This window comes from Papaver somniferum, chromosome 10 (assembly GCF_003573695.1).
Source record: "Papaver somniferum cultivar HN1 chromosome 10, ASM357369v1, whole genome shotgun sequence".
NCBI classification, from domain to species: domain Eukaryota; kingdom Viridiplantae; phylum Streptophyta; class Magnoliopsida; order Ranunculales; family Papaveraceae; genus Papaver; species Papaver somniferum.
Genome location: NC_039367.1, coordinates 6966613 through 6992673, shown reverse-complemented (window position 1 = coordinate 6992673; position 26061 = coordinate 6966613). Strand labels below are relative to the sequence as shown.

The 26061-nt window shown below is 36.1% G+C and overlaps 1 protein-coding gene across 1 annotated transcript; it reads right to left on the bottom strand.

Annotated features, from left to right (window-relative positions):
* Positions 1-15210: 15210 nt before the first annotated feature.
* On the bottom strand, positions 15211-25684 carry LOC113316891 (uncharacterized protein DDB_G0292186-like). The gene is made up of 2 exons (XM_026565050.1): positions 25465-25684; positions 15211-17313 (listed from the first exon to the last, which is right to left on the bottom strand). Exon 2 carries the CDS (start codon positions 16482-16484, stop codon positions 15879-15881), a length of 606 nt encoding a protein of 201 aa, XP_026420835.1. The 5' UTR covers positions 16485-17313; positions 25465-25684; the 3' UTR covers positions 15211-15878.
* Between the last annotated feature and the right edge of the window lie 377 nt (positions 25685-26061).

Below are 26061 nucleotides of genomic sequence, written 5' to 3'. Positions count from 1 at the left end.
AATCTTTAAGAAGAGATTGTAAGAGTTTATAACCACAATCATATACCTTAAACAGTTTTCACAATTTCATGTTTTCTAGACAGAGAGGAGTCATAAATTCATCCACGCAAGCTGTTGACTTCTTTTTCTTTATGAGATGGTCGAAAAGCTTGATATATTGTGAGAATTCCTCATCAACATCTTGTCCCTCATCTGAATCACTTTCATCTGAAAGATCATCCAACTGTTCATCTTGGCGTTTTTCCTAGTTATACATAGTTTCAGACAATGGAGAAGATGTGAGAGATTTCTCAGGAGAAACAAGGCTTTGAAACAAGTCATAATGTTTCTGAACTGGTGAAACGTTGTCACAGATAACACAACTGTCCATAGAGTCAGATCGCTACAAATACAGACTTATAAGGTCTTAAACGTGTTTTCCTGCTCTGATACCAATTGAAAAAGCGTGGGTCTAATAACCACACCCAATGTTTAGTTTAGGAAATTTTTATGGACAAACTCCAATATAATTCCAAGAGAATCAACTAGACAGTTAGACTCAATTAATGGAAATATATCCAAGAGTTGTATCTCTGTTTCACAATGTAATCAGCAAATTAAACAGATAGAAATCCGTGAGCCTGATTATTATGTGAAACAACTTGAACGGTACGAAAGACAAATGTTCAAGTGTCAATCAATTTATATCAACAACCAAAGGTTGGATTATCTAATTGATTGAACTACGCACAACATGTGATACTTCAATTACATAGAAAATATAATGCGGAAAAGAAATAACACAGACACCAGAAGTTTTTTTTACGAGGAAACCGTAAATGCAGAAAAACCCCGGAACCTATTCCAGATTTTAACACCACAGTGTATTAAGCCACTACAGACACTAGCCTACTACAAGTTAACTTCGGACTGGAATGTAGTTGAGCCCTAACCAATTTCACATTGATTAAGGTACAGTCGTGTTCCCTACGTCTCTGAATCCCAGCAGGACTATACACACTTGATTCCCTTTGCTGATCTCACCCACAACTAAGAGTTGCTACGACCCAAAGTTGAAGACTTGATAAACCAATTTGTCTCACACATAAAAGTATATTGAATAGATAAGTATGTCTCACACAGAAATATCAATCACCTCACAATAATAATAATCGTATGGTAGCGAAAAAAGATATTGTGGAATCACAAACGATGAGACGAAGATGTTTGTGACTACTTTTTATCTTGCCTATCAGAGTTTAAATCTTGAGAAAATCTTAGAGAAGATAGTACTCAATACGATAGAATAAAGCAAGATCAGAACACGCAACTACAGAGAAAATAGTTGGGTCTGGCTTCACAATCCCAATGAAGTTTTTAAGTCGTTAACCTATAATGGTTTTAGAAAAACTTAGGTTAAAGGAGAATCGACTCTAGTGCAACTAGTATCACACAGGAGGTGTGGGGATTAGGTTTCCTAGTTGCTAGAATTCTACCTTATATAGTCTTCAAATCAGGGTTTGCAATCAATTTTACCTTGGTAACAAAGCATTCAATATTCACCGTTAGATGAAAACCTGATTAGACTCAAGCTAATATCTTTAAACCATTAGATCGAACTTAGCTTGTTACACAAAAATGAAAAGTGACTTCATTTAGATATGGGTAACCGTACCTACACGTGTACACCTTGTTGGATCAACAATAATTAACCGAAGTTAGCCATATGAAACTTTCATATCAACCTTGTTCATCTTAACACAACTAGTTCAAATGACTCAAATGAAACTGGTTATAGAGTTGTTCAATTGTTTATATTCTCATAGAAGTATATAAGACACAATTGAAGCAACATAGATTTTGATTCACTCGAATCAATTCATGAACATTATAGTCATGGTTTGCAAAATATTGCATTCCTAAATTTATAAATGTATTAGTTCATGAACAAACTGATTTTAGAACATAGCCTACTCAAGTATGCAAACGGGTACGCATGCCTAAGTGGCCGAACTTGGTCTGGATTTCCTAGTATGCCGACGGGTACACATACTTCCAAACTCAGTTGAATTACCGAACTTGAACTTACATCGGTAGGCATACGGGTATGCATACTAAGTTCCCGGACTTTCAACTAACCAACCAGTACGCATACGGGTATGCATACTATGGTTCCCGGACTTGGAATAACTTACAACAGTTAGCATACAAGTACGCTTACTGTGTTATATCCAATCATGGTTAATTGTTCTAAGCTCCCAGTTTAATGATTGAAACATTCTTAGAAGACGATAATAGCTGTCTAATACAAACTATTAGCTTCAAAGCAATTTTCAACTGATCGATAGATCAATACGAAAAATTCCGAGTCTAAATCAAATGACTGTCTCACACAAATCATGTAAGATGTTAGCAGACGATTTTCATATGATCATCTTTTGACCTTCGGCAAGAATATAAGATGAACTTGGTTAAAGCGAAAGCTTACCAAGACATATTTCGAGAAATACGTAAGCGAGTTAAACTCAGCTCTAAATATCAAATGTGTATAATTGAAGTCTATATATCTATACAACTTTTTTCTCAAATAGGAGATAAAGAAGATAGACTTTTCAGTGATAGATGAGTTCAAGTCTCCACATACCTTTTGTTGATGAAGTTCCACAAGCTCCCCTAAGTAGTTCTTCGTCTTCAAACGATGAACACCGTGAAGTCTAAATCTCAACTACACTTTCTATCCTAATCTGAGACTTATCTATTAAGTAGACTAGAAATCAAGACTTGTAGTTTTGGGAAACTAAACTTGACAAACAAACTTGAGATAACAACGCTTGCGAGTTCGACCGAGCAGTGCTCTAATAGAAACCAATCCACAACATCAACCACAATTTTATTTCTGCCAAACTCTGTTTTCAATTAGTATAACAACTCCTTCCAACATCCCTGCCGTCGACAACAAACCTCCATCTATGCTCCTTAGCTTTGCACCCATAGATAATCAACAGGAGGACTCCATCTCTCGCTATTGCTTCCATCATCTCACAACAAAGCTCGACAAACCCAACACCATTGAACTTGCCACCAGACTCAAACCATCTCCACCATATTTGCTCGTTCAAAAGCATCATCAGCTTCTCATGATCAAATCAAGCACCTTCATGGTCACGATATTGACGTAATTCAGGGAAAAAGAAGGTGGAATCCCTGATCAATAACTTGGTAACGTTATCAGTTTAGTTCAACTATCAGTCATAAAAGACTGACAGTTCATTAACATTTCGTGGCTGCCTTGAGTAATCCATGTTGGTGCCTTTATAAATTTTTTGCATCAAACACCTCTTGCAACTGTGACTCGCTTCAAATGCTCGTAACTCCTTCATACGATATCGGAATGACTCCATTATTTCGTTGTTGGCTTCGTCTTTTTGTCATCTTCAAGGTGATAGAAAGAAATCCTAGATTAGAACGAGTTCCACTTGGTATTTTTCCTTTCTCCACTTGTAGATAACTTCTTTCTTTGCACAATTAAGTGCATATTCACTTCTTTTGGATGATTCACCTAGAAAAACATAAATAAGAGAAAACAAACGTAATATACAAATAATTTACAAGAAAACAACAAATACTGGCATGGAATTGGCACTAAAAATATATAACATATGCACTTAAAAAATTCCCCCACACTTGGCTTTTGCTAGTCCTCGAGCAAACTATCTAAAATACAATAACTCATTTTCGTCGAAGTTACGGTTGCACTTAGCATGTGAAACATGCCTTTAAACCCCTAGGTGTCCCTATTGGATGAGTTATAGTCTCGTGAGGGTTTACTAGAGAGATATACCCACAAAACCTACTTTTCCAACTTACTAGTTCTCCCAAATGATAGCATCCAACGCGCTAAGGAGACATAGAGATTCTGCACACTAGTCATAAGAAGTTAGACATATATATGAACACAATCTCATCCTTAAAAGTTGATAGAGAAATAACCATCCCTTCGAAAGAATCCGGGTTCGAGAGTGATCGAAAGTCTCGACTCTACGTCACCAGAAAGGTTTTATGAAGTTGCTCTCAATAATAAACAACTTTTTTATGGGTCACACATATGTCCGGGTAGGAATGAAGAGAAAGTCCTGTGACACGTTGAATAGTAGGAAGGAAAAACCCTCCTAATTGTTTTGAAAACCCACATCTTTTATCATTTTGAAAACCCTTTTTTTACTGACGATCATTAAGAAAGGAAATAAACCACTACACGAAGGTGGGAATATGCTTACTTACCTCGTTATCCGTTCGGCGTGCAGTTAACACCACTCTCACATCATCCATAGAAACGTCTTCGGTCTTGAATCCTTGTCCTCATCTTCGTCTTCGGTCTTCAACTCTTGATGATAACTCTTGAATTTCGTAGAATCTTGACAATGTAACTCTTTTTCTTCAAATCCTTGTTACTTGGAACTTCATTATAAATATTTCTTCTTCCATTGACTTTATTGAAAGAACAAGTCCAAAAAACAAAAAACAATATGATACAACAACAATTTTTTTTTTATATATGAGACAAGAAAAATAAATTAGATACAAATGAAAACAAAACAAAATAATAAAACTAATAATGAACCTAAAGAATTTTTATTTTTTTTTGAAACGAGAAAATAAAACAAATACAAATAAAGATAAAATAAAAATACAAGTACAAAGGCCATGGTGTAAGTACTTTACGCTTGATTCTTCACTACTTGTATGTCTTGATATCATAAACTTCTTGAACTCTCATCTTGATAATTTTCGCTCTTGTACGTAAGTCTTCATGTAGAAATTCTGCTCCTTGTCTTGTTGCTTTACTTGGATCTGAAATCTGCTCATTTTCGTACTGTTGCCTGTAAACCTTGAACGTCTTCAATTTTTCTTCGAATTTGTGATGCTCCTCTTGTTGATGATGATGGTGTTTCTATGGACCTGTTGGTGTAGAGAGAGATAAAGTGTATGGTGCTAAATGCGAACAAGATTACAAGTGGTATGTAAGTTAGCAATTCGATGTCACCATTCATGATTGATAAAATAACACTCAAGATATCAAAATAGTGTTTCTATTGGTGGGAGGTTGGGTAGTTCACCATCCTACCCGGAGATAACGTACGGTGACACACACTCTAAAAGAACATATTTAGACACGTACAAATAATTGAAGGTCGGTGCCTCACATGATGTAACAATAGGTAGTCTCCACTATAGGGGATCACAAATCTAATACCGAATTCAGTCTGCACCTCCTTTTCCACTGGCACAGTTAAATCCAACTTTAAATCTCAAACAAGCAAGAAACCTGATCACGTCCTCTGACATCTTTAAGTTTAGTCACTCTTGCGAGAATTTTGACGTGATCTTAGCGATATGTATACTATGTGAATATAAATTAACTACAATTTGGATTTTTTATGCACATATGAAAAAAAAATGAAAAATCTATATGCAAAATACTCCCCCTCACTTAAACTTCACATTGTCCCCAATGTGTAAAACTGAAATGAAAAAGCGGGGGTCTAACAACACCACCCAATATTTTGCTTAGCAATCCGTATGGACTAACTCCAATATACTTTGCTAGAGAATCAACTAGACAGTCAGACTCAATCCAGACTAAAGTATATCGAGGAGTTAATATCTCTCTCTTGTTTTGATTTACTTAAGCTAATAGAAATCAGCGAGTCTTTAATCAAACACAAAGAATAACTTGGATGGTACCAAAGACCAATATCCAAGGATCAATCAATGAAAATCAACTACCAAAGGTTGGATTACTCTAATTGATGACTAACGCACAACCTGTATTATTTCAATTATAATGATAAAACAATATAATGCAGTAACTGAAATAACACAGACACCAGAAATTTTGTTAACGAGGAAACCGCAAATGCAGAAAAACCCCGGGACCTAGTCCAGATTGAACACACTGTATTAAGCCGCTACAGACACTAGCCTACTCCAAGCTAACTTCGTACTGGACTGTAGTTGAACCCCAATCAATCTCCCACTGATCCAAGGTACAGTTATGCTCCTACGCCTCTGATCCCAGCAGGATACTGCGCACTTAATTCCCTTAGCTGATCTCACCCACAACTAAGAGTTGCTACGATCCAAAATCGCAGGCTTTGACAATAAACAAATCTGTCTCACACAGACAAGTCTATCAAAGGATCAATCTGTCTCCCACAGATAAACCCTAAAGGTTTTGTTCCGTCTTTTGATAATAATCAAGGTGAACAGGAACCAATTGATAATCTGGTCTTATATTCCCGAAGAACAACCTAGATTAATCAATCACCTCACAACAATCTTAACCGTATGGTAGCGAAACAAGATGTTGCGGAATCACAAACGATGAGACGAAGACGTTTCTGATTACTTTTTATATCTTGCGTATCGGAGATATCAATCTCAAGCCAATCAATCTGATTGTACTCGTACGATAGAAGATGCAAGATCAGATCACACAACTATGATAAAAGTAGTATCGGTCTGGCTTCACAATCCCAATGAAGTCTTTAAGTCATTAACCCGGTTTGAGAAAATAAAACCATAGGTTAAAGCAGAATCGACTCTGGTATGCAAACTAGTATCACACGTAAGGTGTGGGGATTAGTTTTGCACAACACTAGATGTCTCCTTTATATAGTCTTTCAAATCAGGGTTTTTCCTTGGTCACAAAGCAAACAATATCCACCGTTAGATGAAAACCTGATTTAGATTCAAGCTAATATTTCTCAATCGTTAGATCGAAAACTTAGCTTGTTACACACACTTGACAATGCACACTTCTAGGTTTGTTAACCGTACCCAAACATATGCACTTGTTGGTTTAATAATAGTTAACCAAAAGGTCAGCCATATGAGCATTTCATATCAACCATGTTCTTCTTCACCATAACTAGTTCAAATGACTTCAAATGAACTAGTTAGATAGTTGTTCAATTGAAAGGAAATCTTATGTACTACACAAGACACAATTGAAGCAAAGATGATTCGATTCACTTGAATCGGTTCATGAACTTTTATAACCACGATTTGCAAACTGTATTCCTTAGTCTTTTTAAGTTTAAGTTCAGAAATCATCTTCATATATATAACCTTTCTCAAGTTCGCATACTAGGTTCGCGGACTTAAGCAACCGGGCAGAGTTTACAAACTCCAACAGAAAATATTGGCAAGAGACCTTCCGCCGGTTCGGGGACTGGGTTCGCGGACGCAGCTAGTTCGTCAACTCCAGCAGAATTTCTCGGGATGAGAAGTTCGGCAGTTTGTGGACTGAGTTCGCGGACTTGGCAACAAGCCATTCTTCCGGTTTGTCTTGATCAACAAAGCTTGCAAACTTTGGTTCAAGGAATAAGACTTATACATAAATGTGTTTCCACAACAATGTTTATGTCCACCATTGGTTATGTAATCCAATCTCTCATTTCAATCATTGAAACATTCTTAGAGGACGTTATGTAGTTGTTACACCATTTCTCGTCAAAGCAATTTTCAAAGTGATTGAAACATATCATGACTTTCGTCACTAGGTAAAGATAAACTTGATCGAAGCGAAAAGCTTACCAACACCTATTTCGAGATATAGATAGGCCAGGTATACTCGGCTCGAAATACCAAATGTGTATAATCCAAGTCTATATATATAGCATACGACTTCTTGTCTCAAAGAGTAGGAGATAGAGTAGATGGACTTTTGAGTGATAGATAAGTTCAAGTATTCACATACCTTTTTGTCGAGAAGTTCCACCGGTTCCTTGAGTAGTTCTTCTTCTTGTATGATGAATCTCCATGAAGTCCTTGAGCTCAACTACACTTTCTATCCTAGTCCGAGACTTAGCTATAATAGCCTAGAAATCAAGACTTATAGTTTTGATCACTAATATTGACAAACATGCTTGAGATAGCAACGCATGCGAGGTTGACCGAGCAATGCTCTAACAATCTCCCCCTTTGTCAATTTTAGTGACAAAACTATCAATACATATGGAATACAAAAAAGATAAAGAAACTTTAGTAGCTCCTATTCCACATGTCTAATCTTAAACATTCCTCGAAATCTTCATCACTTCCAAGTACTCCAATGATCCCAAAGGTTGTAAGTTTAGTATCACCGTTGTTGAATATCCGTAGCTATAACAATGAGAAATCATCGGTCTCGATCATTGTTATACAGTGTCATAGTATTATTACACAGTGTCAAAGTACAATTTTATCACAACTTCAACAATAATACTATGGTGATATGTATCACTCCCCTTTAGTCAATACTCCATATCACGTGGATACCACTCCCCCTTACACAATGATCCAAAAACCATATGTATTTGTAGTATAAACAACATATTAATTCTCCTCCTTTTTGTCAATAAAATTGGCAAAGGTACAAGAACGGATCATAATGAAATTTCCGTAAGAGACCTTTCATGACTAAAAGAAAATACATACCATCTAATTTAGATTCAATCATATAGCCGAAGCTAATAGCATTCATCAAGGAGTTTAAAGATACAAGATAACCCCTCTAATATTCCACAGCCGTACTCCCTCAAGATATTACCATTAAGCACAAGTTCAAAAGAACTCTCCCCCATTTGATGTCATTCCCGAAAGAACAACAAGAGCGACCTTAATTTCAAAAGAAAAGAAGGATTTTATTGGACACCAAAAACCATGAGAATGATTTTCTATATCCAAAAACTCAATCAAATTAATCACAAGTAAACCCATGATTAATTTAATCATAATACTCAATCAAATTAAACACAAAAAATGATCAACTTAATTGATTGTGCTCGACATAAGAGAACTTACGGAGCATACGACTAACATAACCACTAGAGAGTGAATAGGATAGTCGTTCATATACTCAACATAAGAGAAATCTTATGGAGTATGAAGATACTCAACTTGATTAATTACAAGTGAACCCATAATTAATCTAATTGGAATACACAACCAAACTAATTACAAAAGTAATCAATTTAATTGCCATTTGTTTTGCTCGACATAAAAAGACTTATGGAGTAATAACTAAATAACCAAACAAGATGATTAATTTAGTTCAAAAATGCTCAACATAAAGTACCTTACGGAATAACCAACAAAGCTAATCAAAAATTAATCAACTCGGTTGTATGGTGCTCAAGATAAGACACATTACGGAGCCTCACAGTAATACATAAGATATGGATCAGGGATGATCAATACCGCGGAATACTAAGGATTCATTCTATCTTGAATCACTATTTGCATAACGATATTAATAGACATAATCCTTGAAAACAAAAGATTTTAACCTATCTTCCATCAAAGAATTGACAATATAGGCTTAACTTTTGTATTTGTCAAAAGTCTATTCATTCTTTTACCAGTACGTGAATACCGATCACAAACAACTTTACTTTTGACAGAATATGGGACCTTCAAGTTCACAGACGCAAACATACATATCCCATAACAAATTGCAATATAACAAATCACAAGGATTAATACTGCAAAAACATCCTCCTCCAAATATTTTTAGAATTTAAACCAAATAAACCTAAAAAACAAGAAGATGAAAATAATAGCTATGTGTAATCACAATCATTGCTATTCAAGCACTAGTTATTCTTCCAACTAAATAAAAAAAAAAACATACTAGGCAGCAATATCTTTGAGAAATTCCTTATCATTCCCGAACTCCTTGTAGTCAACAACCATTGGAATATAAGGTTCGTGGAGGAAGGAGTCAATACCAACGAACCGTCTTGGATGATGATGTCGAACCAGGGCCTTCTGAATTTCCAAAGATCTTAATACGCGAGCCTTTATTTCATTAACCTCCTTTCTTACTTCCTTCAACTGATCAAGAACATCGGAAAACTTCTGAGAGTTAGAAGGGACAGCCCTTGGATTTCTTGTATTCCTCCTCTTTCTTTTCAAGGAAGGAGTTACTGGAGATTTTTATTTTTCCTTGATTGATAGCTTAACAATCATATTGACATCTTTTCCATCCAAAGACATGATGCTTAGTGAACAGTTATAAACAACTGGTTTTCGTGAGTGGAATTCACAATCTCATGAAGCAGTCTTAAGATATAAAGGATATCAAAGAGGAAAAAGGAATGTAGGGTTCGCAACCTTTAAACAGGTTCGTGGATGCCCAACTCTAAACCCTATAAAGAGCGGAATTGTCGATAATAACCCTTCATTTTATTTGATAGACAGGAAAAACAAACCAAAAAACTTTTCCTAAAGCCTGAGCGGTACACAATCTTATCTCTTTTGATCAGGCGCATGAGACAAGATTTGTCAAACAACACAATCAATTTGTGTTGTGGTGAACAACAATTTGTCCACCATTTTCCTCAAGAGAAGAACCCTCAGACTTCTGTCTATCAACGCAATTTGACCACACCTTCTTCTCTAATGGTCTTATTTTGTCTTTGGAAACCAACTTCTTAGACGAAGATAAAATCCTACATACCTCTGCAGTCTTCTAAGCAAGTTTAAGCTTCCTTGCTAATCGATTTGCTCTTCGTTGAAGTTTGTTGGCGTGGCTCACTTGATGTTTGTACTTGTAACATCTTGATAGTTCATGACCTTTCTGAGAACAAAACGAGCACGTCAAACTTGGATAGTATTCATGCATCTGTGGTGTGAACGCATCTAGACACATAGTAGATCCTGAAACATTACAACCTGAGTTTCCAAAGGATGGGTCAATTGATTCTTCCAGCTTTATTGGATTATCCTCTTCACCGAAACCATCAAGGTTGATATAAGTATTGGTACAATTATCAAAATCAATGTTTTCTCATAGAAGACCGATAAACCTAAAAAAGAACATAGATCTCAAACATAGATCTATGATTACAGCAAGTATTACAGCAAGACCTGTCTTCATCAGAATCATAGATCTCAAACATCTCATCAAGTATTACAGAAAGACCTTTGTTCCCAGTGTATTTTCTACAATTTTGGCACTCGTTTGAAAAATGACCAAAACCTTTACACTTAAAGCACTGTGGCATATCCTCGTCATCAGCCTCGTCAGCATCCTTGTTTTTAGGAGGAGCGCGATTGTGAGGTTTATCTGATGACCTAGGTTTGTCTCTTGAAAACCGTTTACTTCTCTTCTATAGAAGATCTTAAACTGTCTTGTGATCAAGGAGACTGATTTGTCAAGATCTTCATCCGAAAAATCATCTTCATGTCGTTCATCCTCAGAGACATAAACACTTTTACCTTTATCAAGTAATTTAGTGTTCTTCTGCGCTTTAAAGGAAAAATCCTTTCCGATTTTGGATGTTTGCTCATGATCAAAGATCTTTAGATTTCCAACCAATGTATTTCTGAAAAGATTATAAAGGTTATTTCCCTCAACGATGGCATGCTTCTTAGACTCGTATCTAGATGGCAGCGATCTGAGAATTTTCATCACAATGTCTTTTTCAGGAATAGTCTTACCCAATACAAAAGAAGCATTAACAATTTCAGACACTCTGTGATTAAACTCATCAAATGTATCTTCATCTGCCATACGAAGGTTCTCCCAATCAGAATTAAGATTTTGAAGTTTATCTTCCTTTTCACTGGAGTTACCTTCAAATACGGTTTCTAAGATATGCCTAGCATCTTTAGACCTTGTGCAATTTGAAAAATGGTGCTGAAGATTTGGGGTAATGGCATATATGATTGCATTCAAACCGTCAAAATTTTGCTTTACAGCAAGTATATCGGCAGGAATGTATTCACCAATATTCTTGGGAACGTTTGCATCTCCATCTGCCACAACGGGAGCAACATAGCCATTAACAACATATACCCATGATTGAAAATCACGTGCTTGAATAAAAGATCGCATATCAATTTTCCACCATAAGTAATTAGAGTCATCGAAGACTGGTGGTACGTTAATAGAGATAGCACCTCTGTCCATAGAGTCAGATCGCTATAAACACAAACTTGTAAGGTCTTGAACGTGTTTGCCTGCTCTGATACCAATTAAACAAGCGGGGATCTAACAACACCACCCAATATTTCGCTTAGAAATCTGTATGGACGAACTCCAATATACTTTGGTAGAGAATCAACTAGACAGTCAGACTCAATCCAGACTAAAGTATATCGAGGAGTTAATATCTCTCTCTTGTTTTGATTTACTCAAGATAATAGAAATCAGCGAGTCTTTAATCAAACACAAAGAATAACTTGGATGGTACCAAAGACCAATATCCAAGGATCAATCAATGAAAATCAACTACCAAAGGTTGGATTACTCTAATTGATGACTAACACACAACCTGTATTATTTCAATTATAAAGATAAAACAATATAATGCAGTAACTGAAATAACACAGACACCAGAAATTTTGTTAACGAGGAAACCGCAAATGCATAAAAACCTCGGGACCTAGTCCAGATTGAACACACACTGTATTAATACGCTACAGACACTAGCCTACTCCAAGCTAACTTCAGACTGGACCGTAGTTGAACCCCAATCAATCTCCCACTGATCCAAGGTACAATTATGATCCTATACCTCTGATCCCAGCAGGATACTGCGCACTTGATTCCCTTAGCTGATCTCACCCACAACTAAGAGTTGATACGATCCAAAATCGCAGGCTTTGACAATAAACAAATCTGTCTCACACAGACAAGTATATCAAAGGATCAATATGTCTCCCACAGATAAACCCTAAAGGTTTTGTTCCGTCTTTTGATAATAATCAAGGTGATCATGAACCAATTGATAATCCGGTCACGTCACAACAATCTTAATCGTATGGTAGCGAAACAAGATATTGCGGAATCACAAACGATAAGACGAAGACGTTTCTGATTACTTTTTATATCTTGCCTATCGGAGATATCAATCTCAAGCCAATCAATCTGATTGTACTCGTACGATAGAAGATGCAAGATCAGATCACACAACTACGATAAAAGTAGTATCAGTCTAGCTTCACAATCCCAATGAAGTCTTTAAGTCACTAACCTGGTTTGAGAAAAGAAAACCATACGTTAAAGGAGAATCGACTCTAGTATGCAAACTAGTATCACACGTAAGGTGTGGGGATTAGTTTTGCATAAAACTAGATGTCTCCTTTATATAGTCTTTCAAATCAGGGTTTTGCCTTGGTCACAAAGCAAACAATATCCACCGTTAGATGAAAACCTGATTTAGATTCAAGTTAATATTTCTCAACCGTTAGATCGAAAACTTAGCTTGTTACACACACTTGACAATGCACACTTTTAGGTTTGTTAACCGTACCCAAACGTATGCACTTGTTAGTTCAATAATAGTTAACCAAAAGTTAGTCATATGAGCATTTCATATCAACCATGTTCTTCTTCACCATAACTAGTTCAAATGACTTCAAATGAACTAGTTAGATAGTTGTTCAATTGCAAGGAAATCTTATGTACTACACAAGACACAATTGAAGCAAAGATGATTTGATCACTTGAATCGGTTCATGAACTTTTATAGCCATGGTTTGCAAACTGTATTCCTTAGTCTTTTTAAGTTTAATTCAGAAATCATCTTCAGATATATAACCTTTCTCAAGTTCGCACACTAGGTTCGCGGACTTAAGCAACCGGGCAGAGTTTACAAACTCCAACAGAAAATATCGGCAAGAGACCTTCCGCCGGTTCGGGGATTGGGTTCGCAGACTGGGTTCGCGGATGCAGCTAGTTCGTCAACTCCAGCAAAATTTCTCGGGATGGGAAGTTCGGCAGTTCATAGACTGAGTTCGCGGACTTGGCAACAAGCCATTCTTTCGGTTTGTCTTGATCAACAAGGCTCGCAAACTTTGGTTCAAGGAATAGGACTTATACATAAATGTGTTTCCAGAACAATGTTTATTTCCACCATTGGTTATGTAATCTAATCTCTCATTTCAATCATTGAAACATTCTTAGAGGACGTTACATAGTTGTTACACCATTTCTCGTCAAAGCAATTTTCAAAGTGATTGAAACATATCATGACTTTCGTCACTAGGTAAAGATAAACTTGATCGAAGCGAAAAGCTTACCAACACATATTTCGAGATATAGATAGGCGAGGTATACTCGGCTCGAAATACCAAATGTGTATAATCCAAGTCTATATATATAGCATACGACTTCTTGTCTCAAAGAGTAGGAGATAGAGTAGATGGACTTTTGAGTGATAGATAAGTTCAAGTATCCACATACCTTTTTGTCGAGAAGTTCCACCGGTTCCTTGAGTAGTTCTTCTTCTTGTATGATGAATCTCCATGAAGTCCTTGAGCTCAACTACACTTTCTATCCTAGTACGAGACTTAGCTATAATAGACTAGAAATCAAGACTTATAATTTTGATCACTAACATTGACAAACATGCTTGAGATAGCAACGCATGCGAGGTTGACCGAGCAATGCCCTAACACGAAATTTTTGAATTCTGACGTAACAGCAGATAAAACGCCAAAATTGTGCAAATTGTTAAGGAATTTGGAAAAACTTCATTTCATAAAAGTTTTTCATATACGTGTTTTATACAAAGTCTCAAAAGGGAACAGTGTTTCAATAAACATTCTGACAGTTATGGTCTCTGGACTGAACTACATGAAGTCTAAATTTTTCTGATAAAAAGGTATTCGTCATAATTTTCTTCTAAAATAGATTCCGCACTCAATGAAATTAAACATGGGGATACAAATATGATACGAAAAAAAATAATAAAATGGTTTAAGATACAAAACCAATGGGTTTCCTCCCATTTAGCGCTTGGTTTAAAGTCGTCAGCCCGACTTGGCATTCTTTCACATTACTCCTCCAACGGGAGGAAATCGCGAAACTCAAGGGAGTTTACATCCACTTTGTCACGTTGAATCTCCCATAATTCCTTGTGTTTTTCCTTATCACCCAAGTAGGGATACTTAAAGTAGTAAGGAGGCTTAGGTTCTAATTTGAATGCCTGCACAACAAAATATAAAGAAATTTCATCAGTAATGGGCCAAGGCATATAAGTAGAAGTATCACATTGGAATTTCTGTTGTGGCGTAAAAACACCACAATTTTCCAAGAATTCAGCACCCAAGTCCATGTCCAAAGTGGTAAAGCATCGGAGTCTAGCTTACTCACACGATCATCAAACACCTTATGATCTAAAGAATCAACAATGTCAATAGAGAATATAGAGTGGACATCACTCGGATACCGCATTGCTTGAAAAATGTTAAAGCGTATAATTTATTTATCAAATCCATAGTAAGTGTCCCACTATCGACATCAATATTCATATTTCTAGTTTTCATAAACGGTCTACCAATAAGTAATGAAGTAGACGAACAATTGTCTCCATTCTGCGTATCCACCACAAAGAAATCAACCAGAAAAATTAGTTCATTCACTTGCACCAAAACATCTTCCACGAGTCCCTTAAGATATATGTTTGATTTATTAGTTAATTGAATGATAATCCCTGTCTCTTTTAAAGGTCCCAGGTTTAAAGAATCATAAACATCGGCTGACATAACGCTTACGGAAGCTTCCAAATCAAGTAAAGCACGCTCAAACCTCTTGGCACCAATAGTAATTGGCACGGTGAAACCCCCAGGATCTTTGCACTTTGCAGGAATCTTCTTAAGTAACATAGTAGAAGCACTTTCTCCCACCTGGGTGATTTCATTAGGAATCAACCTATCCTTCTTTGTACACAAATCCTTCAGAACTTTAGCATACCTGGGTACCAATATGATGGCTTCAATAAATGGGATGTTGATTTGTAGCTTGCATAAAATATCCAGAATCTCATTATCTTGAATTTTGCTTCTCAGACTTTGGAAAACGACTAGGAAAAGGAGGTGGTGTGATAAAAGTAGGAACCGTGTCCTCAGTTTGGCCGGTTGAGGTTGTCTTTCCCTTGGGAACGGTACACCTCTACTTCCTCTTCCAAGTAGTGACTAACCTTTTCTTGTTGTTTTGGCTCTTCTGTTTGCTTCCCACTCCTCAAAAGTGAATTAACATTTTCTCTTTGATTCATAAAGGTCTGTGATTGAAACTTTGTCGAAGTATGTGCTTTTAGTTGATTCATGTCTGTAGTCAACTGTCCCATCTGTTTTTGCAAGTCTTTTATATCCATATACTGTTTCTGCAGAATTGCATCTTGACGTTGAGCATTTGCATCTTGATTTTGCATCATCTCCTCCATACTTGAGCTTTGACTCTGTTGTTGAGGTTGAGGTTGAGGTTGTGGTTGTGGTTGGAATTGTGGTTGTTGGAAACCACTTTGTCGCCCATAAGGGTTCGGAGCTGCAGCTTGCTGATTTGCATAACTGAAATTTGGATGATCTTTCCAACCTGGATTATAAGTATTGGAGTGGGGATCATTCCTTGGCCTCTGATTAGGTAACACAACATTTACCTGTTCAGACTCTTCTTCGTAAGTAGGAACAATCACTGCTGCCATTCGTTGTACTACCTTATCTATGTTGTTCATCCGTTGCTCTGACTGTGCAGACTATTCCATCTCGCTAACTCTTATGACATTAGAGTTATTTCTGGTGTAGAATTGTTGAGCATTGACAGCCATACTCTCAACCAAACTGGTTGCCTGCGTGTCTTCTCAGTAAGTGAACTACCAGCAGCTGCATCAATCAAATTCCTCTGTTCTGGAAGTAATCCTTCGTAAAAGTATTGAATAATAAATGTTGAGGATATATTATGGTGTGGGCATCTTGCCACCAACCTATTATATCTATCTCAGTATTCATATAAAGACTCCCCAGACATCTGTAGAATGCCATTAATCTCCTTATAAATGGATCCCGCTTTGGAAGCAGGAAAATACTTCTCCAGAAATAGCTTCTTCATCTCAGCCCATGTTGTAATACTCCCTGGAGGAAGATAATACAACCATTCTTATGCTAAGTCTGTTAATGAGAATGGAAAGGCTTGTAGCATAGTCGTATCTCTGTCTATGGTTGCATGCCTCAGACTTGTCATCGTTTTTTGAAACTGTTGAAGGTGTCGATTTGGATTTTCACCTGGATGTCCCTTGAACTTTGGTAGATGATGAAATAGATTCTTCTTCAGATTCACTGGGTTAGTGACTGTAATGCACAGTGGTTGCGAATCTAAGCACGAAGATGTCAATTCTCTTAACTTCCTCTCCGGAGGTGGAGGATCTCTCTCGTCGTCTGTACTAACCATCTCTTCTGTAGAAGGTTCTGGTTGCGACTGTTGATGTGCTTGTAGTATCGTTCCCTTGCGAGTTCGAATTCCACACCTTGGGTAATCCCATTGTTTCGGTGCCAGAGATTAAGTACCTGAAATAAAATTCTCAAAATATAAATCAAAAATTAAAAAGAAAATCTAAAAAAAAAAATAACAACTAAAGCTACCGACTGCTCACCGGCAGCGGCGCAAAAAATTGATGTGTGTCGTAGGTGCACAAATTAATTCACTTATATTTTACTTTACTAATGAATAATATACTAGCAAATAATATTCGTTCCCACGAACAGCAGGGAGATTTAGTTGTCAAAATTGTCACAATTGGGGGTTTTGTTTTAGATTTTAAAAGTTAAATAAATAATAAAACAATAAAAGTAATTAAGATTGCAAGCAATGGAGAGAAATATGATCAGGGAATCCTTCTTCATTACTAAACAGTCATCAAAACAGCATATTCATCTATTCTTTGTAAACCACAGATTATTATCAACCGTAGGAAAGCATGTGTGCTTAGTTATCCCCAAAATTCCTTATATCAATGGAAAACAGGTACGCTTGGTCTCCAAATTCTATCGGTCTAAACCACCTTGAGGTACAGTTACAAGATGTAATTCAGTTGAATGCCTTAAGGTTTGTGAACTTAGGTTTGATCCTAACAGTTAAACTCAGAACACTCGGTCCACTTACTAGGGTTGTTTTTACTTACGGTTGCTCCACAAAATCCCTCTGCAAGGTTTCGCAATTTCTACTTGTGTAAGAGTTATTCAACAATTACGGATATCCTAACTCATTACTAGCATTAGATTTACTAACAAATTTGCTTAGATGGCCACCTAAACAATTTATCAGTCAATCATAAAATTATTGTAGTAAAAACAATCAATAATCATGTGAAGGATTAAAATAGATGTATATGCTGAATCAAATCATGTATTAGAACTAGAAATCATCCCCAATCACTAAGAAGTTTAGCTACTCATGGTACTAACAAAACCCATGAGTTTCATATGATAAAATAGAAAAAAAATAGTTACGGTGATGAATCGCTGCAAAATCTAGCTTTTCTTCTTTTGAGTTCTTCTCTCCAATAACGTGATAAAAGATTAAAAGATATATCTCTTTTATAGGTATCAAAAGTGTAGCTGCGCCCGTGCCGAATTCCGTGCGAAATAGTTGTCAATACTAGCCCAAACCTTGCCAAATACCACTAACATCCAAAGCTGCTCACATGCTTTAGTCAGCTAATAGGCCATGCCAGGGCTGAACAGGTCCAGCCCAACATCTAGTTTCACTGTCAGTTACGTAGAACTGACAGAGTAAAATTCTCTTGGACACTTTTTTGTCCTTGAAGAATTCCTTGTTCTGGATTTTATTCTTCCTGTAGTTAACACTAGCTTACACCAGGCCCTCCGCGAAAACTCTTAACTCCCAGCTCCCTGAAAAATATGTTTCCCCGAGTTTTCTTAACTCAACTTATAATTCCTCGGTGACTCATCCATCGGAGAAATATTTTACTCCCTGGATTTTCCTAAACCCCGTGATGCTACCTCAGATACCAGACTCTATGTGAGAACTCTAAGTCCCTGACTTTTAAACTCGAGTTCTCTTTGTCTTGTCGTTCACCTTGTTTCATCATTGATGCCTCATTATCAAGCCCCATCATCACTGGCATTTTCATCAACTGCCGATCACCACCATTGCCAATCTTCGTCGTCTCTTCATTTCCCCTGATATTACTTGAGCTTCAGTCATTAATCACCGAGCACCACAGACAACAGTAACCAACGTCACCATATTCTACCATCCTTTCGAGCCACACCTTCACTTCTCTACCGCTTCTCATCACTGCCAGCAGCACGAGACTCGACTCCCATTCAGTTATTCCTTAATTCGTTCTTTGTTCCGTACCCAAACTCGTCATTGATAATCAATAACATAACACCTTCCATGTCAAACTCGAGTTCTCCATCAACAATGGAAGCAAGCCATTTTCATTCTCTGCCAAGTCTTCTCAGCAACCCAGAGCTCGAGTTCTTCCCCTCTGATATTGGCAGCAGCATTTCCATCCACCATTAAAACCCAAATGCAACTTCCTTAACCAACAGACTGCCTAGTGTTAGCAATCCAGTTCATAATCATGATAAAGCAAACCGTTCGGACATGATTACAGGATCTAGGATTATTAAAACTTTCTATTAGCTAATAATACATGAAACAAGTTTCAAAGACGTACCTGGTTTAGCAATGAATCACAGTTCATCTCTTATATCTCTTTCAACTGAAAATAACATGGACTTTGTGAAGATTATGTTGAGGATAAACTTTATTCCTATCACCACTCCTTTCTAGTTTCTAACCTTAGTGATGGTGTTATAACAACTTCTTTATAGGGTAAGGAATAGGTTTTACACCTCCCTAATGGCTATTTATACTTGTTGTTTTTCTTTCCATCAAAGAAGACTTAATAACTAAGTAGTCTACAAATAGCCACCATTCTGGAACTTTCATTGCAACTGTTCACACTTGTTTTGCCGCCATAAAGTAATATTCTGGTCTAGAAAGTTCAACAAATAACGCTCTCGGATCAAACCCAAAAGGGTATGGATATTTGGGCCACAAAATCCAACATTCTCCCACTTGGCACATATAATCCATACAAAACAAATATATACATCAAAGGTTTGATAAGAAACAATTATGCGCGCAGCCTTAAATGAGAGCTTAATTCATTATCATAATTAATAATATCATTGTTTAGCAATATATTAATGCAAGTCATGACGGTTATACATCATTAAACGACATACTCCCTTCCATGTACTAAGACATGAATACATTACAAAACAATGAAAACATTGTTGATAAGGACAAACACATGAGTGCCTTAGTAACATAATTTGAATTACCAAAATATTCCTGCGCTATTCATTCCATTTACAATTGTGTGCACAGATGGAATTACCAAGAAATGCAGAAACAACATTGTTCATGAGATCTCAAAGAGTAATGTGGAAACCAAAATTCATCCATACATCTACTATCATAAGGGGCCAATACATTACGATGCAATTGCTCCTTTAACGCATCAGGTGGTAACCCTCGTTTTCATTAATGGATGTGCATTAATTCACAAGTTTTATACTTGTATTATCCACATATACACGTTGTTTCCGATTCTCTTTATGTATAATTGGAAACTATATCTTCATATGCCTTTTATCATATAAGGTTTCACCATTTATAGCTTAAGAGAAAGAGATTGTTGTGCACTTGATACTCAACCACTTGCTGTAATGTTGACGTAATCCAAGTCTTGAGATAAAGTTGCACAACCTCAGATTATGGTATTATTATCATATACCACATATCAATTCAGACTTCAAAATAAATGAAGCAGTTATTGTTTCTTTGCGTTTCATTTAGTTACAGCTCCACGTTACCATGAAGTAGTATCCCATTATGACTCTATGAATTATGCGTTTCAAAGATGAGTCTGAAAAATTTACCATCCTTCAAAGAATCAATTATATAAAGGTACATACACTTACTTTAATGTTCTACAATAAGTTATATCCTTGGGTTACTTTGGCAACAACCAAGAATGCGTATCATAGAACTCTATTAATTTGATGCGAAACACATTGCGCATGAAATTCTCATAAGCGGAAGCCGAATCATAAATTCATTGTATTTCCTTGAGATTTTTGGATATTCATTATATAGGACTGACGTTCGTTACTCTTTTCTGTAATTTTAACGCTAGATGAGCAACTGTCTATATAATAAGTATAAGAAATTTGCTTTAATGAGATGTTATTCTTTGCACAAATGCAAGATTCATCTCACTCATTCATAAGTTCTTTAAAGAGGATTTTCTTGGTTTAAACAAAACACCAACATTTCCAAAAGAAATGGTGACTAGCGTGTCATCAACATACAAATCAGTATATATATACTCACTCCCACTGGTCTTCAGATTTATAACTTTATCGAGAAAGTGTTTCTCAAATCTGAAGATTACTACTAAGATGGGTCTTTAGAAGTCCATATACCGATCCCTCAGGATGACATGCTAAAAGCCAATTTTCCATTCAGAGAAACCTTTGCAGTCCCTTTATCCCAAAATTCCTAACTACCATAATTGTTCCTACTTTCGTTTGATGAAACTCCAGACAGTTATGAGTCATCCAACTCAGTAATTATTAAATTCAAGCCGGACACTTGTTTGATCCAATAATCAACGCTTTCTGAAGACATGCCACAGTATCAGAAGAAACGTCAAACTTCTTTACTTTCTGAAATCTGAGTGGTTCAACTGATTATGGTTTTTCATACCTTGGATCATATCAAATCATCATGGGAGTAATAATTCAAATAGTGAAACTATACTCTATAGTTTACAACTTCCACTAGATTAACCATTATCAAGTGTGTCTAATTTCAAATGGTTTTGTACTATAATCAGGACAATCATATACACATACCCCTTGTATTAGTAGTCTTTATTAATACAATTCTTTCATGTAGGTGGAAAACTCTAGCTTTCGTTGCTCAACGTAATCATCCTAAACTAGGTTTCCATATACTCAAAAAATGATAAGGTTCTTGAGATAAACTTGCCAGAAACTAAGTTTATGATGTCTGCAACGACATTATATGTTTTCACCCACAATATAAAAGGCAGGTATTAACTATGTCCAACACATAGCACAATTACTCTTAACGGGAACAATTATGCACCTTTAGCATTGTGCATTACACACAATTCAAAATTCTAGGATTCGGCTATAAGACGAGAATGTTTTCTTTAGCTCTCCACATTTTCCAAAACATATATTCATCATTTCATCGAACTTACTACTTTCACCTTTTCATCTGACAGGATTTAAATCCGTAGTAACAAACACTACTATCCATGTTTATTACATGTGGCTAACAATCAAACAGATGTAACCATAATGTGAAAGTCATTGATGAATATGGTGAAATATATTTTAACAAATTTCCTAACAGTCATCACAAAATCTCAAGAAATTATGGAAGCGCAATATTTTGCAAATACATTTCCTTGTTGCTTAAATCCTGCTTTCTCTCGAACCAAAAACGTTTCATGATCCGAAATAGAATACATTTACCAAAATAACAAGGAAACATCACTTTGACACTACATCAATTTTGTGTCTAAGTGGTAACAATACCGCTTAATATGCTTATGCATACTCCCACTCTTATCACATTTCATAATAGAAGGTGAGCTAACTTAGACTAATTAGCTGCACAAAATTCTTTAATCACCAAGAGTAAAAAGGTAACGATATCATCATGCGATCAACAATTAGCATCCAAAAGAATTTAATGCGTAGACATCAAATAGATAAAAAAACATAAAATTTTCAAAACAAATCACACTGTCAAAACTCATCCTTTGGGACGAAAGTTCGACGTACGCAACATTCATTTCTATAGCCAGCCTCTTAACTTAAATTTGTTACTGAGCCATACATCCTCAAAACTAAAAGGTCTTAACATATTTGGTTATCAACCACGAGGATAACAGATACTAATTAGTTCACAAAGTGATGTCTTTGAACATATCACTAATACCATAATTAATTAGAATATGCAGTTGGAGATGTTATTGACCACATATCTCACTGAGTTTACCATTCTTCAAGGGTCAATCTTATGAACCCACTTTACCGAGTTAAACTCAATGCGGTCTACCTCTTCAGGGGGCAAAAAAGAATTGACATAATCATTTCAATAAACAAACAATTAATCATATATTAAGAATCACATAAACATGAAATAAAACAGACCTAAAGAGGTATTTTAATGTGTGTCTCATAGATTCTTACAATCTTGCAATGTTCTCAAACTACAACTAATTTTAAGCAAATGAAGCAACAAAGAAGTTACTAACATTATGTAACTCATGGAACATTTTTATCATAATTTATTATCTCGGTTCAGATAATATTAACGTGCAATTAATATGCCAGATTTAATATGGAACATCCAAATGCAACCAATATGGTGGCAACAAAAATGTCAACTTGTTTTATATCCTCCATAACATAAGATTGACACCTTTGGGTATCAAATCATCCTTAACAGATTCACCTGACTACTTAAACTAATGATGTTTTTGGACAAGTCATTAGTCATGTAATTAGGATATACAAGAAACTTTGTCATCATATCTTAATAGAGTTTGCCCTTTATATTGGCTACTTTGGCAGCACAATTTTACTTGTACAACTCCATGTACCATTCAAGTCACATTCATAATATGCACAGAAAATGGATAAATTGAGACATTAAAATTCTTCCTTTGCGAGGAATTATACATAAAATTTATCCTATATATATGACCCAAAATGTCAGCTTGCTTTATATGGTATTCATAAATATTTATACGCCACTTTCATATAAAAATACACAAGCTAATTATTTAACGTAATGATTTTTTTTTCTTATGACACCAAATTAATTAGCTCGGAAGCAAATGACTATTTATTTCATCATTCATGAATCTAACCCATTCTGAATGGTTACTTTGGTGATCCAATCTTATGATTAGACTCCATAAATATACATTATAGGGTCAAATATATAATACATACATGGCATATTTTATCTTTACAATGGCATGTCAGTCAAGGTATGAAAGAACGGGCGGTCAACCGAAAACTTTATCCTTAGGACAAATGAACGCCATGTGGCTATGTTGGACCTGATCTTTCTTTAGCATAACAAGCTGGGTTCTTATTTTCATGAACCATTTTATGGCAACAATCAGAAAGGCTGGTCACTAATGTTGCCAACTCAGTAACTGTAGGAGTTGACTTTAGTATCTTATCAAAAATGCTTAAAACCAAAATGTTCATTCACACTTGAGGGTGCTGGATAAGTTATTCTTAATACTCGGTTGCCAACGCCACTAATAACTTACAAAATCTAACATAAGACAAAATTAATTTTGACTCAATTTTATACTTAGTCGGCAATATCCCACCCTGATTCCTAAGGTTACGGCCCCATTATGATTATTAAATTCGTTACCTTTAAATGCCACTCATGAGGTGTGACTCTTGGACTTTTAAAGAGTCATCTAGCTAGCACGAAGAGTTGGCCAAATCCATATCATCAGAACAGACCGGAAAAAAAAATATCATTCACATTAAGAACTTGTTTGTTTGCAGCTGACTCGGCGTCTGAATCTGAGTCAACCCCTGACTCGGACCGAGTCAGCAGTCAGACCGTTTGTTTTCCATTTTGAGTCAGATCTGACTCGACCTCTGACTCAGACATAACCCCTGACTCGGACTCATTTGAGTCAGGTAACAAAATACCCCTGACTCATGGGACCAAACCACTGACTCACTTATTTCCGAGTCAGATGAGTCAGATCTGACTCAAAACAAACATATCGACTCAGATCCAGATGAGTCAGGTGATTTCACTCAGATCCAGATGATTCAGATCCAGACGACTCAGATGAGTCAGGAGTAAACAAACATGGTGTAAGTCGGTCAAAAGTTTAAGATTCAAGATAATATAACTCAAGGTGTTCTGTTAGACACGCCATCATCTTGCCGAGAAGAAACTATACTACGACTATCAATACATAAATCACAAAAGGAAAACAGAGTACAAGTTCTCAAAGGCATGTCTATATATGATCTAATAGATTGAACACTCGATAATTCAATTTTTTTTTTAACATTACTGATTCACAAACCTATTTCTCATGATTCAATCAACATGATATTACCTACTTTTATGAGGTAAATTTTCAATCACTCTTTAAATCCAGTACTTCGTGAAGGTTTCTCTCTTTAATGGTGGTACACAAACAGAACACAGAAAAGCTTCGAGTTCTAGGATTTCACAGAACAAGTAATTAAACCTGATCAACATGTGAATTGGATTGTTTGTCCTTATATAACATGCTCATAATTGCAAGATTAAATACCCAACCAGTTATACAATCATTCTGGGTTATTAATACAAGGATGATTTATTATTTTCATTAGGATCAAATAAACAACCATCAACTCAATCCTAAAATCATCTACCGTTATGAGCAAACATGAATAACCCAATCATCTCTGATACCAACTGTTAGCAATTCAGTTCACAATCATGATAAAGTAAACCATTCGGACATGATTATAGTATCTAAGATTATTCAAACTTGCTACTAGCTAAAATACAGGAAACAAGTTTCAAGGACGTACCTGGTTTAGCAATGAATCACAGTTCGTCCCTTATATCTCTTTCAACTGAAAATATCATGGACTTTGTGAAGATTATGTTGAGGATAAACTTTATTCCTCTCACCACTCCTTTCTAGTTGCTAACCTTAGTGATGGTGTTTTAGCAACTTCTTTACAGGGTAAGGAATAGGTTTTACACCTCCCTAATGGCTATTTATACTTGTTGTTTTTCTTTCCATCGAAGAAGACTTAATAACTAAGTAGTCTACAAATAGCCGCCATTCTGGAACTTTCATTGCGACAGTTCACACTTGTTTTGCCGCCATAAAGTAATATTCTGATTTAGAAAGTTCAACAAAAAACGCTCTCGGATCAAACCCAAATGGGTATGGATATTTGGGCCACAAAGTCCAACACCAAGATCCAACTCTTCACAGCTCCATCATCATATTCTGATCACTAGCAGCAGCTCATCCTCCTTGCTACTTCTCATTCCATCACAGCCAAGCCTCCAGCTCCTTTCCTATTGTTCTGTTCAACTCTTCCAACAAAATTCTATGGCCAAGTGATAGCGACAACTCCTCCCCGACTCAGCTTCATGGTCTTCACCCATATCAG

What these genes read in the sequence shown, in the direction of transcription:
- LOC113316891 (XM_026565050.1), bottom strand. Translation starts at nt 16,484, where the DNA reads ATGAACAACATAGATAAGGTAGTACAACGAATGGCAGCAGTGATTGTT.